The 19,851-nt window shown below is 42.3% G+C and overlaps 1 protein-coding gene across 4 annotated transcripts in view; it reads left to right on the forward strand.

Annotated features, from left to right (window-relative positions):
* The window catches only part of LOC110489719 (5'-AMP-activated protein kinase subunit gamma-2), a 104,514-nt gene extending 86,436 nt beyond the window's left edge, over positions 1 to 18,078 (forward strand). For all 4 annotated transcript variants that reach the window (XM_036943912.1, XM_036943913.1, XM_036943914.1 and 1 more), the window contains 3 exons: positions 119 to 265; positions 12,271 to 12,364; positions 15,134 to 18,078. In XM_036943912.1, the coding sequence (XP_036799807.1) occupies positions 119 to 265; positions 12,271 to 12,364; positions 15,134 to 16,041 (1,149 nt within the window). In that variant the 3' untranslated portion in view covers positions 16,042 to 18,078. The remainder of the gene's footprint in view (positions 1 to 118; positions 266 to 12,270; positions 12,365 to 15,133) is intronic.
* Positions 18,079 to 19,851: the final 1,773 nt, after the last annotated feature.

Here is a 19,851-nt window from a genome sequence, read left to right on the forward strand (position 1 = left end):
AAATACTTCATCAAACACCTGTTTAAAAAGTTGACTAATTCAATGTTGATGAATATTTCTTATCATAAGTGAATGTTCAGAGATGGACTGAGTAGTTGTTTGTCTTTACTGTGTGTAGAACCTTGCTGCTGAGAAGACCTACAACAACCTGGACATCACGGTGACCCAGGCTCTGAGGCATCGCTCACAGTACTTTGAGGGCGTCATGAAGTGCAACCGGCTCGAGACACTGGAGACCATCGTGGACAGGATAGTCAAAGCAGAGGTGACTGTCTCACACACACACCAGACCTTCAAAACCCTCTCCTGTCAGTCTCAGATATAATACAGCACCGTCTCCTGTCACAGTCTCAGATATAATATAGCACCGTCTCCTGTCAGTCTGATATAATATAGCACCCTCTCCTGTCACAGTCTCAGATATAATACAGCACCGTCTCCTGTCAGTCTCAGATATAATATAGCACCCTCTCCTGTCACAGTCTCAGATATAATATAGCACCGTCTCCTGTCACAGTCTCAGATATAATATAGCACCGTCTCTTGTCACAGTCTCAGATATAATATAGCACCGTCTCCTGTCAGTCTCAGATATAATATAGCACCGTCTCCTGTCAGTCTCAGATATAATATAGCACCGTCTCCTGTCACAGTCTCAGATATAATATAGCACCGTCTCCTGTCACAGTCTCAGATATAATATAGCACCGTCTCCTGTCAGTCTGATATAATATAGCACTGTCTCCTGTCACAGTCTCAGATATAATATAGCACCGTCAGTCTCAGATATAATATAGCACCGTCAGTCTCAGATATAATATAGCACTGTCAGTCTCAGATATAATATAGCACCGTCTCCTGTCAGTCTCAGATATAATACAGCACCGTCTCTTGTCACAGTCTCAGATATAATATACCACCGTCTCCTGTCAGTCTCAGATATAATATAGCACCGTCTCCTGTCAGTCTCAGATATAATATAGCACCGTCTCCTGTCAGTCTCAGATATAATATACCACCGTCTCCTGTCAGTCTCAGATATAATATAGCACCGTCTCCTGTCAGTCTCAGATATAATATAGCACCGTCTCCTGTCAGTCTCAGATATAATATAGCCCCGTCTCGTGTCAGTCTCCGATATAATATAGCACCCTCTCCTGTCAGTCTCAGATATAATATAGCACTGTCTCCTGTCACAGTCTCAGATATAATATAGCACTGTCTCATGTCAGTCTCAGATATAATATAGCACCGTCTCCTGTCAGTCTCAGATATAATATAGCACCGTCTCCTGTCACAGTCTCAGATATAATATAGCACCGTCTCCTGTCAGTCTCAGATATAATATAGCACCGTCTCCTGTCACAGTCTCAGATATAATATAGCACTGTCTGTCTCAGATATAATATAGCACTGTCAGTCTCAGATATAATATAGCGCTGTCAGTCTCAGATATAATATAACACCGTCTCCTGTCAGTCTCAGATATAATACAGCACCGTCTCTTGTCACAGTCTCAGATATAATATAGCACCGTCTCCTGTCAGTCTCAGATATAATACAGCACTGTCTCCAGTCAGTCTCAGATATAATATAGCACTGTCAGTCTCAGATATAATATAGCACCGTCTCCTGTCAGTCTGATATAATTCAGCACCGTCTCCAGTCAGTCTCAGATATAATATAGCACTGTCAGTCTCAGATATAATATAGCACTGTCAGTCTCAGATATAATACAGCACCGTCTCCAGTCAGTCTCAGATATAATATAGCACTGTCAGTCTCAGATATAATATAGCACTGTCAGTCTCAGATATAATATAGCACCGTCTCCTGTCAGTCTCAGATATAATATAGCACCGTCTCCTGTCAGTCTCAGATATAATTCAGCACCGTCTCTTGTCACAGTCTCAGATATAATACAGCACCGTCTTTTGTCACAGTCTCCGAAATAATATAGCACCGTCTCCTGTCAGTCTCAGATATAATATTGCACTGTCTCTTGTCACAGTCTCAGATATAATATAGCACCGTCTCCTGTCACAGTCTCAGATATAATATAGCACCGTCTCCTGTCAGTCTGATATAATATAGCACCCTCTCCTGTCACAGTCTCAGATATAATACAGCACCGTCTCCTGTCAGTCTCAGATATAATATTGCACTGTCTCTTGTCACAGTCTCAGATATAATATAGCACCGTCTCCTGTCACAGTCTCAGATATAATATAGCACCGTCTCCTGTCAGTCTGATATAATATAGCACCGTCTCCTGTCACAGTCTCAGATATAATATAGCACCGTCTCCTGTCAGTCTGATATAATATAGCACCCTCTCCTGTCACAGTCTCAGATATAATACAGCACCGTCTCCTGTCAGTCTCAGATATAATATAGCACCCTCTCCTGTCACAGTCTCAGATATAATATAGCACCGTCTCCTGTCACAGTCTCAGATATAATATAGCACCGTCTCTTGTCACAGTCTCAGATATAATATAGCACCGTCTCCTGTCAGTCTCAGATATAATATAGCACCGTCTCCTGTCAGTCTCAGATATAATATAGCACCGTCAGTCTCAGATATAATATAGCACTGTCAGTCTCAGATATAATATAACACTGTCAGTCTCAGATATAAAATAGCACTGTCAGTCTCAGATATAATATAGCACCGTCTCCTGTCAGTCTCAGATATAATACAGCACCGTCTCTTGTCACAGTCTCAGATATAATATAGCACCGTCTCCTGTCAGTCTCAGATATAATATAGCACCGTCTCCTGTCAGTCTCAGATATAATATAGCACCGTCTCCTGTCACAGTCTCAGATATAATATAGCACCGTCTCTTGTCACAGTCTCAGATATAATATAGCACCGTCTCCTGTCAGTCTCAGATATAATATAGCACTGTCAGTCTCAGATATAATATAGCACTGTCAGTCTCAGATATAATATAGCACCGTCTCCTGTCAGTCTCAGATATAATATAGCACCGTCTCCTGTCAGTCTCAGATATAATTCAGCACCGTCTCTTGTCACAGTCTCAGATATAATACAGCACCGTCTTTTGTCACAGTCTCCGAAATAATATAGCACCGTCTCCTGTCAGTCTCAGATATAATATTGCACTGTCTCTTGTCACAGTCTCAGATATAATATAGCACCGTCTCCTGTCACAGTCTCAGATATAATATAGCACCGTCTCCTGTCAGTCTGATATAATATAGCACCCTCTCCTGTCACAGTCTCAGATATAATACAGCACCGTCTCCTGTCAGTCTCAGATATAATATTGCACTGTCTCTTGTCACAGTCTCAGATATAATATAGCACCGTCTCCTGTCACAGTCTCAGATATAATATAGCACCGTCTCCTGTCAGTCTGATATAATATAGCACCGTCTCCTGTCACAGTCTCAGATATAATATAGCACCGTCTCCTGTCAGTCTGATATAATATAGCACCCTCTCCTGTCACAGTCTCAGATATAATACAGCACCGTCTCCTGTCAGTCTCAGATATAATATAGCACCCTCTCCTGTCACAGTCTCAGATATAATATAGCACCGTCTCCTGTCAGTCTCAGATATAATATAGCACCGTCTCTTGTCACAGTCTCAGATATAATATAGCACCGTCTCCTGTCAGTCTCAGATATAATATAGCACCGTCTCCTGTCAGTCTCAGATATAATATAGCACCGTCAGTCTCAGATATAATATAGCACTGTCAGTCTCAGATATAATATAACACTGTCAGTCTCAGATATAAAATAGCACTGTCAGTCTCAGATATAATATAGCACCGTCTCCTGTCAGTCTCAGATATAATACAGCACCGTCTCTTGTCACAGTCTCAGATATAATATAGCACCGTCTCCTGTCAGTCTCAGATATAATATAGCACCGTCTCCTGTCAGTCTCAGATATAATATAGCACCGTCTCCTGTCACAGTCTCAGATATAATATAGCACCGTCTCTTGTCAGTCTCAGATATAATATAGCACCGTCTCCTGTCAGTCTCAGATATAATATAGCACCGTCTCCTGTCAGTCTCAGATATAATATAGCACCGTCAGTCTCAGATATAATATAGCACTGTCAGTCTCAGATATAATATAACACTGTCAGTCTCAGATATAAAATAGCACTGTCAGTCTCAGATATAATATAGCACCGTCTCCTGTCAGTCTCAGATATAATACAGCACCGTCTCTTGTCACAGTCTCAGATATAATATAGCACCGTCTCCTGTCAGTCTCAGATATAATATAGCACCGTTTCCTGTCAGTCTCAGATATAATATAGCACCGTCTCCTGTCAGTCTCAGATATAATATAGCACCGTCTCCTGTCACAGTCTCAGATATAATATAGCACCGTCTCCTGTCAGTCTGATATAATATAGCACTGTCTCCTGTCAGTCTCAGATATAATATAGCACCGTCAGTCTCAGATATAATATAGCACCGTCAGTCTCAGATATAATATAGCACTGTCAGTCTCAGATATAATATAGCACCGTCTCCTGTCAGTCTCAGATATAATACAGCACCGTCTCTTGTCACAGTCTCAGATATAATATAGCACCGTCTCCTGTCACAGTCTCAGATATAATATAGCACCGTCTCCTGTCAGTCTGATATAATATAGCACCGTCTCCTGTCACAGTCTCAGATATAATACAGCACCGTCTCCTGTCAGTCTCAGATATAATATAGCACCCTCTCCTGTCACAGTCTCAGATATAATATAGCACCGTCTCCTGTCACAGTCTCAGATATAATATAGCACCGTCTCTTGTCACAGTCTCAGATATAATATAGCACCGTCTCCTGTCAGTCTCAGATATAATATAGCACCGTCTCCTGTCAGTCTCAGATATAATATAGCACCGTCAGTCTCAGATATAATATAGCACTGTCAGTCTCAGATATAATATAACACTGTCAGTCTCAGATATAAAATAGCACTGTCAGTCTCAGATATAATATAGCACCGTCTCCTGTCAGTCTCAGATATAATACAGCACCGTCTCTTGTCACAGTCTCAGATATAATATAGCACCGTCTCCTGTCAGTCTCAGATATAATATAGCACCGTTTCCTGTCAGTCTCAGATATAATATAGCACCGTCTCCTGTCAGTCTCAGATATAATATAGCACCGTCTCCTGTCACAGTCTCAGATATAATATAGCACCGTCTCCTGTCAGTCTGATATAATATAGCACTGTCTCCTGTCAGTCTCAGATATAATATAGCACCGTCAGTCTCAGATATAATATAGCACCGTCAGTCTCAGATATAATATAGCACTGTCAGTCTCAGATATAATATAGCACCGTCTCCTGTCAGTCTCAGATATAATACAGCACCGTCTCTTGTCACAGTCTCAGATATAATATAGCACCGTCTCCTGTCAGTCTCAGATATAATATACCACCGTCTCCTGTCAGTCTCAGATATAATATAGCACCGTCTCCTGTCAGTCTCAGATATAATATAGCACCGTCTCCTGTCAGTCTCAGATATAATATAGCACCGTCTCCTGTCAGTCTCAGATATAATATAGCACCGTCTCCTGTCAGTCTCAGATATAATATAGCCCCGTCTCGTGTCAGTCTCCGATATAATATAGCACCCTCTCCTGTCACAGTCTCAGATATAATATAGCACTGTCTCCTGTCACATTCTCAGATATAATATAGCACCGTCTCATGTCAGTCTCAGATATAATATAGCACCGTCTCCTGTCAGTCTCATATATAATATAGCACCGTCTCCTGTCACAGTCTCAGATATAATATAGCACCGTCTCCTGTCAGTCTCAGATATAATATAGCACCGTCTCCTGTCACAGTCTCAGATATAATATAGCACTGTCTGTCTCAGATATAATATAGCACTGTCAGTCTCAGATATAATATAGCACTGTCAGTCTCAGATATAATATAACACCGTCTCCTGTCAGTCTCAGATATAATACAGCACCGTCTCTTGTCACAGTCTCAGATATAATATAGCACCGTCTCCTGTCAGTCTCAGATATAATACAGCACCGTCTCCTGTCAGTCTCAGATATAATATAGCACTGTCAGTCTCAGATATAATATAGCACTGTCAGTCTCAGATATAATATAGCACCGTCTCCTGTCAGTCTCAGATATAATTCAGCACCGTCTCTTGTCACAGTCTCAGATATAATATAGCACCGTCTCCTGTCAGTCTCAGATATAATATAGCACCGTCTCCTGTCAGTCTCAGATATAATTCAGCACCGTCTCTTGTCACAGTCTCAGATATAATATAGCACCGTCTCCTGTCAGTCTCAGATATAATTCAGCACCGTCTCTTGTCACAGTCTCAGATATAATATAGTACCGTCTCCTGTCAGTCTCAGATTTAATATAGCACCGTCTCTTGTCACAGTCTCAGATATAATATAGCACCGTATCCTGTCAGTCTCAGATATAATTCAGCACCGTCTCTTGTCACAGTCTCCGATATAATATAGCACCGTCTCCTGTCAGTCTCAGATATAATATTGCACTGTCTCTTGTCACAGTCTCAGATATAATATAGCACCGTCTCCTGTCACAGTCTCAGATATAATATAGCACCGTCTCCTGTCAGTCTCAGATATAATATAGCACCGTCTCCTGTCAGTCTCAGATATAATACAGCACCGTCTCCTGTCACAGTCTCAGATATAATATAGCACCGTCTCTTGTCACAGTCTCAGATATAATATAGCACCGTCTCCTGTCAGTCTCAGATATAATATAGCACTGTCAGTCTCAGATATAATATAGCACTGTCAGTCTCAGATATAATATAGCACCGTCTCCTGTCAGTCTCAGATATAATATAGCACCGTCTCCTGTCATTCTCAGATATAATTCAGCACCGTCTCTTGTCACAGTCTCAGATATAATACAGCACCGTCTTTTGTCACAGTCTCCGAAATAATATAGCACCGTCTCCTGTCAGTCTCAGATATAATATTGCACTGTCTCTTGTCACAGTCTCAGATATAATATAGCACCGTCTCCTGTCACAGTCTCAGATATAATATAGCACCGTCTCCTGTCAGTCTGATATAATATAGCACCCTCTCCTGTCACAGTCTCAGATATAATACAGCACCGTCTCCTGTCAGTCTCAGATATAATATTGCACTGTCTCTTGTCACAGTCTCAGATATAATATAGCACCGTCTCCTGTCACAGTCTCAGATATAATATAGCACCGTCTCCTGTCAGTCTGATATAATATAGCACCGTCTCCTGTCACAGTCTCAGATATAATATAGCACCGTCTCCTGTCAGTCTGATATAATATAGCACCCTCTCCTGTCACAGTCTCAGATATAATACAGCACCGTCTCCTGTCAGTCTCAGATATAATATAGCACCCTCTCCTGTCACAGTCTCAGATATAATATAGCACCGTCTCCTGTCACAGTCTCAGATATAATATAGCACCGTCTCTTGTCACAGTCTCAGATATAATATAGCACCGTCTCCTGTCAGTCTCAGATATAATATAGCACCGTCTCCTGTCAGTCTCAGATATAATATAGCACCGTCAGTCTCAGATATAATATAGCACTGTCAGTCTCAGATATAATATAACACTGTCAGTCTCAGATATAAAATAGCACTGTCAGTCTCAGATATAATATAGCACCGTCTCCTGTCAGTCTCAGATATAATACAGCACCGTCTCTTGTCACAGTCTCAGATATAATATAGCACCGTCTCCTGTCAGTCTCAGATATAATATAGCACCGTCTCCTGTCAGTCTCAGATATAATATAGCACCGTCTCCTGTCACAGTCTCAGATATAATATAGCACCGTCTCTTGTCACAGTCTCAGATATAATATAGCACCGTCTCCTGTCAGTCTCAGATATAATATAGCACCGTCTCCTGTCAGTCTCAGATATAATATAGCACCGTCAGTCTCAGATATAATATAGCACTGTCAGTCTCAGATATAATATAACACTGTCAGTCTCAGATATAAAATAGCACTGTCAGTCTCAGATATAATATAGCACCGTCTCCTGTCAGTCTCAGATATAATACAGCACCGTCTCTTGTCACAGTCTCAGATATAATATAGCACCGTCTCCTGTCAGTCTCAGATATAATATAGCACCGTTTCCTGTCAGTCTCAGATATAATATAGCACCGTCTCCTGTCAGTCTCAGATATAATATAGCACCGTCTCCTGTCACAGTCTCAGATATAATATAGCACCGTCTCCTGTCAGTCTGATATAATATAGCACTGTCTCCTGTCAGTCTCAGATATAATATAGCACCGTCAGTCTCAGATATAATATAGCACCGTCAGTCTCAGATATAATATAGCACTGTCAGTCTCAGATATAATATAGCACCGTCTCCTGTCAGTCTCAGATATAATACAGCACCGTCTCTTGTCACAGTCTCAGATATAATATAGCACCGTCTCCTGTCACAGTCTCAGATATAATATAGCACCGTCTCCTGTCAGTCTGATATAATATAGCACCGTCTCCTGTCACAGTCTCAGATATAATACAGCACCGTCTCCTGTCAGTCTCAGATATAATATAGCACCCTCTCCTGTCACAGTCTCAGATATAATATAGCACCGTCTCCTGTCACAGTCTCAGATATAATATAGCACCGTCTCTTGTCACAGTCTCAGATATAATATAGCACCGTCTCCTGTCAGTCTCAGATATAATATAGCACCGTCTCCTGTCAGTCTCAGATATAATATAGCACCGTCAGTCTCAGATATAATATAGCACTGTCAGTCTCAGATATAATATAACACTGTCAGTCTCAGATATAAAATAGCACTGTCAGTCTCAGATATAATATAGCACCGTCTCCTGTCAGTCTCAGATATAATACAGCACCGTCTCTTGTCACAGTCTCAGATATAATATAGCACCGTCTCCTGTCAGTCTCAGATATAATATAGCACCGTTTCCTGTCAGTCTCAGATATAATATAGCACCGTCTCCTGTCAGTCTCAGATATAATATAGCACCGTCTCCTGTCACAGTCTCAGATATAATATAGCACCGTCTCCTGTCAGTCTGATATAATATAGCACTGTCTCCTGTCAGTCTCAGATATAATATAGCACCGTCAGTCTCAGATATAATATAGCACCGTCAGTCTCAGATATAATATAGCACTGTCAGTCTCAGATATAATATAGCACCGTCTCCTGTCAGTCTCAGATATAATACAGCACCGTCTCTTGTCACAGTCTCAGATATAATATAGCACCGTCTCCTGTCAGTCTCAGATATAATATACCACCGTCTCCTGTCAGTCTCAGATATAATATAGCACCGTCTCCTGTCAGTCTCAGATATAATATAGCACCGTCTCCTGTCAGTCTCAGATATAATATAGCACCGTCTCCTGTCAGTCTCAGATATAATATAGCACCGTCTCCTGTCAGTCTCAGATATAATATAGCCCCGTCTCGTGTCAGTCTCCGATATAATATAGCACCCTCTCCTGTCACAGTCTCAGATATAATATAGCACTGTCTCCTGTCACATTCTCAGATATAATATAGCACCGTCTCATGTCAGTCTCAGATATAATATAGCACCGTCTCCTGTCAGTCTCATATATAATATAGCACCGTCTCCTGTCACAGTCTCAGATATAATATAGCACCGTCTCCTGTCAGTCTCAGATATAATATAGCACCGTCTCCTGTCACAGTCTCAGATATAATATAGCACTGTCTGTCTCAGATATAATATAGCACTGTCAGTCTCAGATATAATATAGCACTGTCAGTCTCAGATATAATATAACACCGTCTCCTGTCAGTCTCAGATATAATACAGCACCGTCTCTTGTCACAGTCTCAGATATAATATAGCACCGTCTCCTGTCAGTCTCAGATATAATACAGCACCGTCTCCTGTCAGTCTCAGATATAATATAGCACTGTCAGTCTCAGATATAATATAGCACTGTCAGTCTCAGATATAATATAGCACCGTCTCCTGTCAGTCTCAGATATAATTCAGCACCGTCTCTTGTCACAGTCTCAGATATAATATAGCACCGTCTCCTGTCAGTCTCAGATATAATATAGCACCGTCTCCTGTCAGTCTCAGATATAATTCAGCACCGTCTCTTGTCACAGTCTCAGATATAATATAGCACCGTCTCCTGTCAGTCTCAGATATAATTCAGCACCGTCAGTCTCAGATATAATATAGCACTGTCAGTCTCAGATATAATATAACACTGTCAGTCTCAGATATAAAATAGCACTGTCAGTCTCAGATATAATATAGCACCGTCTCCTGTCAGTCTCAGATATAATACAGCACCGTCTCTTGTCACAGTCTCAGATATAATATAGCACCGTCTCCTGTCAGTCTCAGATATAATATAGCACCGTTTCCTGTCAGTCTCAGATATAATATAGCACCGTCTCCTGTCAGTCTCAGATATAATATAGCACCGTCTCCTGTCACAGTCTCAGATATAATATAGCACCGTCTCCTGTCAGTCTGATATAATATAGCACTGTCTCCTGTCAGTCTCAGATATAATATAGCACCGTCAGTCTCAGATATAATATAGCACCGTCAGTCTCAGATATAATATAGCACTGTCAGTCTCAGATATAATATAGCACCGTCTCCTGTCAGTCTCAGATATAATACAGCACCGTCTCTTGTCACAGTCTCAGATATAATATAGCACCGTCTCCTGTCAGTCTCAGATATAATATACCACCGTCTCCTGTCAGTCTCAGATATAATATAGCACCGTCTCCTGTCAGTCTCAGATATAATATAGCACCGTCTCCTGTCAGTCTCAGATATAATATAGCACCGTCTCCTGTCAGTCTCAGATATAATATAGCACCGTCTCCTGTCAGTCTCAGATATAATATAGCCCCGTCTCGTGTCAGTCTCCGATATAATATAGCACCCTCTCCTGTCACAGTCTCAGATATAATATAGCACTGTCTCCTGTCACATTCTCAGATATAATATAGCACCGTCTCATGTCAGTCTCAGATATAATATAGCACCGTCTCCTGTCAGTCTCATATATAATATAGCACCGTCTCCTGTCACAGTCTCAGATATAATATAGCACCGTCTCCTGTCAGTCTCAGATATAATATAGCACCGTCTCCTGTCACAGTCTCAGATATAATATAGCACTGTCTGTCTCAGATATAATATAGCACTGTCAGTCTCAGATATAATATAGCACTGTCAGTCTCAGATATAATATAACACCGTCTCCTGTCAGTCTCAGATATAATACAGCACCGTCTCTTGTCACAGTCTCAGATATAATATAGCACCGTCTCCTGTCAGTCTCAGATATAATACAGCACCGTCTCCTGTCAGTCTCAGATATAATATAGCACTGTCAGTCTCAGATATAATATAGCACTGTCAGTCTCAGATATAATATAGCACCGTCTCCTGTCAGTCTCAGATATAATTCAGCACCGTCTCTTGTCACAGTCTCAGATATAATATAGCACCGTCTCCTGTCAGTCTCAGATATAATATAGCACCGTCTCCTGTCAGTCTCAGATATAATTCAGCACCGTCTCTTGTCACAGTCTCAGATATAATATAGCACCGTCTCCTGTCAGTCTCAGATATAATTCAGCACCGTCTCTTGTCACAGTCTCAGATATAATATAGTACCGTCTCCTGTCAGTCTCAGATTTAATATAGCACCGTCTCTTGTCACAGTCTCAGATATAATATAGCACCGTATCCTGTCAGTCTCAGATATAATTCAGCACCGTCTCTTGTCACAGTCTCCGATATAATATAGCACCGTCTCCTGTCAGTCTCAGATATAATATTGCACTGTCTCTTGTCACAGTCTCAGATATAATATAGCACCGTCTCCTGTCACAGTCTCAGATATAATATAGCACCGTCTCCTGTCAGTCTCAGATATAATATAGCACCGTCTCCTGTCAGTCTCAGATATAATACAGCACCGTCTCCTGTCAGTCTCAGATATAATATAGCACCGTCTCCTGTCACAGTCTCAGATATAATATAGCACCGTCTCCTGTCACAGTCTCAGATATAATATAGCACCGTCTCCTGTCACAGTCTCAGATATAATACAGCACCCTCTCCTGTCACAGTCTCAGATATAATATAGCACCCTCTCCTCTTTTCTCTGCCAACCTTGATCCTCTCCTCCTATAATATTCCTGCTCCTCTGGTCCCCAGGTCCACAGGCTGGTTGTGGTGGATGAGAATGCCCGGATCGTGGGCATCGTGTCCCTGTCGGACATCCTGCAGGCCCTGGTGCTCACCCCTGCAGGTATAAACGCCCAGCGTTCCTCCTAATAGAAATAAAATAAAAAACTCCACCCTGTCCTGTCTCCACCCCCAACAATAGATGACAAAAGGAAGGCCTCTAAACCGGTATGATATGGCATGGCACGGTGTGGCTCGGGCTAGTCTGATTTGGCCCTGGGTCATATACATGCTGTGTGTTGAATGCTTTCAGGTACTTGAGCTGCACTTGATTTGGTTTACCTGGTACAATGGAACCTTTGGAATAGTCTCAACTATTCCATATCAAGTGCACCTCAAATGTGTAAGTATTTGACTCATGTTCTTAACCCAGGTCTAGTCTGGGTTGTCTGAGGCGGTAGGCTGTGGAATGTGACTGTGGTTTCTCTCTGGGGTTTTGGAACATGCTGGGGGAAGGTACTGATGAGGGGGACCATGCTATATGGAATACACAGGGTTTGCTTGCTCACACATAATCAAGCTTGTGGTTAAGCGTGTGTCTGTTTTTGTGCTGTGTACAAATGTGTTCTAGCCTGAGTGAGTATGTTCCTTTAGTGTGTGTGTTTTCGTGCCTGTGTCATGAAGGCTGAGTGATGACCGAGTAGCAGGCCCTACCATTTATCTCTCCATGCCCCACCCTCTCCTCTCTTTCTGTCTCCTCCCTGATGGATCGCTTTTCTACTACTTCTCCTCCCTGATGGATTGCTTTTCTGCTACTTCCCCTCCCCTCCATCTCTCATTCCCTCCTCTCCTCATCCCTCTTTCTCTCATTTCCTCCATCTCTCTTTTCCTGCTCTCCTCCATCCCTCTTTCCCTCCAGCCCCACTGTCTGATCCCAGCCTCTATCCATCAGAGAGACTCATCTCTACATGTCAACACATTCACCCCCTGCTACACCCATCCGGACATGGGTTCAAATAGTCATTTTCTTTAACTTGCCTGGCACACTTAATCAGATTGTCAAAACATTTCTGCCTTTACCCAGACTCTACACCTTGAGTTTGTTTAGCTGGTGTCTCATCGTTATGTTCATGTTAATATTTAAGCTAGTTTTATTTGGTCCTTGGTATTATTTGGAGAGCTGTATCAGTAAACATTGTGATTCATCTCGAATGGCAAGAAGTAACCTATGTTGCTGAGGTCTAGAATCTAACACAAAGCAGAATTCTCTCTCTACATACTTCTCCTATTAAGATCTGTATTTGAAGTCTGCCCACAGAGCTTTTCTGAGCAAACTGTGTCAGAAAAGCCACAACACCTGGACTTGTTTAATAAGAAATGCACATTTTCTATTGCAAAACATGACACAAATGTTCTGTTGCATCCCCTAATACACACAACCCCCTGTTTTCAGCCTGTCAGAGATGACGGAGTTGTGCAGGTGTTGTTTTGACTGCTGCCGCTCTATATCTAGATGTCAAACACTGCATATTAATGATCTGCTTGGGGAAGTGTGGTAAATATTAACACGTCCAAAGTGCTGGGTTTAATGTTGGGAACTACAAACTGGGTGGTTCGAGCCCAGAATGCTGATTGGCTGCCAGCCGTGGTATATGTAAGCGATAATCAACGAGGGGCTATGCGTTCCATGGGAAAAAATTATGAATGACATTGGTGTGTTCCACGACGCGCTAGCGGAGTGGAACTGACCTACCACGGATTTGAATTATATTTGAGAGAATGTATAGAGCGCCAAGTTGTTTATCCCTTTTATACCATGGCTAAAATTGAACACATTTGCCGCTAGAAAGGTGTTAATTTGCCAATTGATGTTTTCAACATCCACTGAAGTAGTAGCTTGGAAGTTTACTAGATAGCTATAGGTAACAAGCAAACAAACATACTTGCTCGTTTAGCTAACCAAACCATCTGTCCTAGCTTGCCATTATGAAAATACAATTCAACAAAGCCACTCATGTTTTCAATTTGACTTGCTTTCAAAAGAAGCTCAAACGTAGATCATGTAAGAACTAACTATGGCCATTGAATTCTACCGTGCATAATATAGGGAGTTATAGGGAGATGATTCACACTCTAGAATGCCGTTCAAGGCAAACAGAAACAAGTATTCAATATGCCATGGTATAACAGACCATATACCACGGGTATGACAAAACATGTATTTTTACGGCTCTAATTACATTAGTTTATAATAGAAATAAGGCACCATTGGTGTTTGTGGTATATGGCCATAATACCACATCTAAAGGCTGTATCCAGGCACTCCACATTGGGCCGTGCATAAGAACAGCCCTTAACTGTGGTATATTGGCCATATAACACTCCCTCGGGCCTAATTGCTTAAGTATAACGTGTGTACATGGTATTCAACAGCAAGGCAAAACCTCACATCTCTGAGCTAAAAAGATTGCATTAGACATTTTAAAGAGGTACACACAGAGATGCCACCAACAGTCCAACAGTAGGTCTTTCCTGAGCTGCAGCAAAATTCTAAACACTAAGATTTTGATTTGGGTAGACATGATGAGAGCTCCCCACCAATTATGGCAAATAGATTTAGCCTCCTGCTTAATTGAGATTTATTTTATCTAATTGCATTACTCAGGGAACATCCATGTTTTAATTTAGCATGGGTGTGCAGCTAACTACACTTAATGAGAGCAACGAAAATAGATTTCCACTGCTAACTGGTCATGCACACATCTCTGAATGCATCTGCATAAGCATTGACAAGAGCCTCTGAGACACTTCCATGCTAACCCAATCATACTCACACTCTCTCTCTCTCTCTCTCTCTCTCTCTCTCTCTCTCTCTCTCTCTCTCTCTCTCCAGGTATCTGCAGGAAGAACAGCCAACCACAACCAGAAGTAGAAGCAGAGGCACCACCAGCAACATTAGTAGAGGCAGAGCCAGAGGTAGAGGTAGCAGCAGATACAAAACTACAGGAAGAGGCCGAAGCAGAGGCACCACTAGAGATGTTAGTAGAGGCAGAACCAGAGGTAGAGGTAGCAGCAGATACAGAACCACAGGAAGAGGCCACAGCAGAGGCACCACCAGAGATGTTAGTAGAGGCAGAACCAGAGGTAGAGGTACCAGCAGATACAGAACTACAGGAAGAGGCCGAAGCAGAGGCACCACCAGAGATGTTAGTAGAGGCAGAACCAGAGACTGAGGAACCACCAGAAACATTGGTAGAGACCGAGGTAGTGGTGGCTGAACCAGCAACTGAGGTAGAAGCTCTAGTGGAAGCTGAGGTGGTGGTGGAAGATGAAGCAGAGGTGGAAGGTAAGACTGAGACTGAGGTGGTGGTGGAAGTAGAAATCAAGACTGAGGTAGTGGAGGTTAAGGGTGAAACTGAGGCAGAGATAGAGGCTGAGGTGGAGGTTAAGGCTGAAACCAAGGCAGAGGAAGTAGAGTTTAAGTCTGAAGCTGGGGTGGTGATGGTAGAGTTGGTGGGGGTTAAGGCTGAAACCGAGTCTGAGGTGGGGATGACAGAGGATGAAGCAGAGGTGGTGGTGGTGGTGGAGATTAAGGCTGAAACCGAGGTAGAGGCTGAGGTGGAGGTTATGGCTGAAACCGAGGCTGCGGTGGGGTTGGCAGAGGATGAAGCAGAGGTGGTGGTGGTGGAGATTAAGGCTGAAACCGAGGCTGAGGTGGGGAATGCTGAGGCTGTGGCAGAGTCTGAGGCAGTAGTGAAGGTAGAGACTGACGCTGGACCCAAGGATGCTGAGGCAGAGTGACATCCATGGCCGTCGCCACAAGCCGTACGTGACTGGCCTGCCATGACGCTGCTGTGAGAGGAAGTTGACTCAGGAAGAGGAGCGAGCTGAGAAAGAGGCTGGATCTAATTGTTGGGATGGGTGGTTTAGTAGAAGTGTGACACTCCGGCTTACCAGGGTCCTAATGGGTAATTTTCTGTGATGGGGGAGATGGTCACATGGGTGACTTTCTCAGGCTGACCAACCAGGGATCACTTTACTATAACTGGGTTGTGCCTCCCTTTTCTCCAGATTGTGCACTATAACACCCCCGTCCTGTTACCTCTGGATCTTCCAGCATCACCTGTCTGTGGGCCCAATTCAGAAACAACCCGTAGTCCCTATCCTCTAGGCACTTGTGTAGACTTGAACGGAGTGGATGGGTGTGAGCAATGTGGCTAATATTCCACCTAGCCTATCGGAGAGAAAGGCGGCGCTACCACCATGTTGTCCTGTCTACACCAAGTGTCTACCTAGAGCAGTGGTTCTCAACCTTTTCTGAACCGGGGCATACCTTGAGGTGAGACAAATTCTGTGGCACACCTAAAATATCCCTATGAATCGATTTTAGTGGAAATGACCCCCATTTCACCCAAACTGCTATTTTCTGTAACAAATGCTTTTCTTATAGATAAATAGGGTTAATTTGTGTGTATCCAAGAGTGCCTCGTGACTCCGTGCTAGAAATTTACAAAAATGTAGCTCTTGGGGAATAGGTCATTAGTTTTGAGCCGTTTTGGTTAGAGATTTGTTTTTTTCTGCATTGTAAAGATGTAACCACCGATAAAGCCATGCTCCCCATATTTTTCTATGGCAGAGGCTGTGGAACAGCTAAGCTTAATCAGACGTGCTAGTGGTTCTCAGTCACAGGCAAAGTTTTTTTTTAAATGATTCAAATGACTTTGCTTGCGATGCGCAACCCTCAGATGATACAAATGTTACAGCCTGAGTGCACCGGACTTGAAATGTTTGAGTGTTTTAAAGTATTTTTTAAATAAGATTAGGGAAAAGTTTCAAGTTCCTCAAGGCACACCGGTTGAAAACCCCTGGCATAGAAGTTAGGGGCTAAGGATTGTTTCTGGACAGGGTCATGGTCTCAACCATGAGCACACAAATGGTTTGAATATCAGTCATTTAAGCTTATTTTTTGTTCCAGTGTACTTCTACATCTTTATCATGATTCTGTCTGCTCTCCTCCTTCAGGGAGTGTTGTTTTTAGCTTTATTTGCACAAGGTTTTGTGAACGTAACAGAGGCTCTCTGAAAACTATACCAATCCCCCCCCTGCTAGTTATGATGTCCCTTTGACAACGGGCTGTGCTCGCTGTCCTCTCTTTAACGTCATTGGTGCCTTTCGCCCCCACAAGTAGCCCCACAAGTAGTCACACGTCATTGGCTGAGAGCTGGAGAATGTTCAAAAACGTGTTAAAACTGAATGTGAGCGTTTCCAAAACCAAAAACATGATATATCACACCTTGTGTTTATTTTGTTGATGTTGAGATAATTTTCTAGAATCAAAGTTTGTCTGTTATATTCCTGAAATGTTAATTTTGAAATTATGCTGTAAAGATAGATTCAAAGTTGTATTTATTAAATCGTATTTTCTCTGTGCTTAACTATTTTAGAGGGTGGAAGAGAACGAAAGTGAGGTGACGGTATGCTGACTTTGTTGTTCAATGCTTTTCAAGGAGCAGCAGCTGCCTATATCCAACATTTCTCTTTACTTCTCCAGTTACTTGGAGGCATGCAAGATATCTTGTACTCTGTATTGATCATTATTTTTTTCTGTGTATACAATGCTGTAAAATAATGTTCTTCGTCATTTAGATTGATTATTTTTTTCCCTTGTGGATTAGGTTGTGGTGTATTGTTGATGGTCTCAATAAGGGGATTATCCATTGAAAATGGATAGAACTGGTTGAGTACGACAGTAAAATGGTAATACATATTGTACTTTTCAGTTGTATTTTTTACTTTGCTGTTTGAAAAAGTAATAAAACGTACTGTTGAATCTTTTTATCTGGTGTGTATGATTGTGGTATTGAAATTTTCGAAACGTAATGGCACCACACAGTGGTGCAAATGTCGCCTTGAACTAGGCTTACATCGGCTACGGAGAGCGAGGTCACACAAGTAGTCCGGAACAGCTGGTGCTTGCCTTGAAACGGGAATAGAAACCATTTGGCTCATTTGGTAGGTTCATGTCTCTGGGAAGCTCATGGATGGGTTTCTTTGTAATCTGTGATAGTTTGCAAGCCCTGCCACATTCATTGAGCGTCAGAGCTGGCATAGTAGAATTCAAATTTAGTCTTGTATTGACGCTTTGCTTGTTTGATTGCTTGTCTGAGGTCGTCTCGGTGTCCGGATTTGTGTCCCGCTTCTTGAAAGCAGCAGCTCTAGTCTTTAGTTATGGTCTGATTTGCCATATGGACGGCGAGGGAGGGCCTTGTATGCGTTTCTGTGTATGGATCAAAAGTAATCTACAGTTTTGTTGCCTCTAGTTGCACAGGTGACATGCTGGTAAAAATGAGGTAAATCCAGCGAGATGCATATAAAACATTTATTGTTTAGGATAGTCTCTCCAGTTTGTTCTCCACTGATTGCACGTTCGCCTATAGAACCGCGGGCAATGGCGGATTATTTGCTCGCTGATGTCTCGTCAGGATGCCGGCTCACCTGCCTCTTTCGTCGCTGCAGCTTCTTCTTTCAAAACCTAGGGATTTAGGGCCTGGTCCAAATTAAGCAGAATGTCCACAGCTGCCGACTCATTGAAGTCCATATTTTGTGTCATAGGAAATGATGTCGGGGACATTATGTACCAAAGTTAAGATCAGTGTTAAAAAAACAACAGGAGAATTGGTCAGATAGCTGCCATCTAATGCAGCACCGTTTTGCACAAGGCTGGCATAGCAGTCCTTCAGCTAAGAATGATTAAGCTGTCAAGTGCCGCTTGTTGCTTTGGAGCCACTCCGAGGCAATTAAGGCAGAAAATATGGGTATCACATGCCACACGGTCTGAGCTTGTGCCAACCATGGCAAAAGGTCATTGGGAGTGCTGTGTGACGCTGGAGCCAGGCTGTTGGATTCAAGTCAATAGGGAGAAGCGTGTTGATTCAGACTACACACTATTCAGCCAGTAGAGGGAGTAATAATGTCCTTCCTGTCTGAGTTAATGTAGGCTGAATTTGATTGACTTTTTGAAAAACATATTACAAACATTACAAATCAAGGTTTCCAATCAGATCCTTTGTTTTTTATATGAAGCCAAGCCATTATATACTGAACAAAAATATAAATGCAACATTCAACAATTTAAATTATCTTACTGTGTTACAGTTCATAATAGGAAATCAGTCAATTGAAATCAATGAATTAGGCCCTAATCTATGGATTTCACATGACTGGGAATACAGAAATGCATCTGTTGGTCACAGATACGTGGATCAGAAAACCAGTCAGTATCTGGTGTGACCACCATTTGCCTCATGCAGCGCAACACATCTCCTTCACATAGAGTTGATCAGACTGTTGATTGTGGCCTGTGGAATGTTATCACACTTTTCAATGGGTTTGTGAAGTTGCTGGATATTGGCGGGAACTGGAACACGCTGTCGTCCACGTTGATCCAGAACATCCTAATCATGCTCAATGGGTGACATGTCTGGTTAGTATGCAGGTCATGGAAGAGCTGGGACATTTTCAGCTTCAGAAATTGTGTATAGATCCTTACGACACGGGCTGTGCATTATCATGCTGAAACATGAGGTGATGGCGGTGGATGAGTGGCACGAC

The sequence above is a fragment of the Oncorhynchus mykiss genome, chromosome 15 (genome assembly GCF_013265735.2).
Source record: "Oncorhynchus mykiss isolate Arlee chromosome 15, USDA_OmykA_1.1, whole genome shotgun sequence".
In the NCBI taxonomy this organism is placed as follows: Eukaryota; Metazoa; Chordata; class Actinopteri; order Salmoniformes; family Salmonidae; genus Oncorhynchus; species Oncorhynchus mykiss.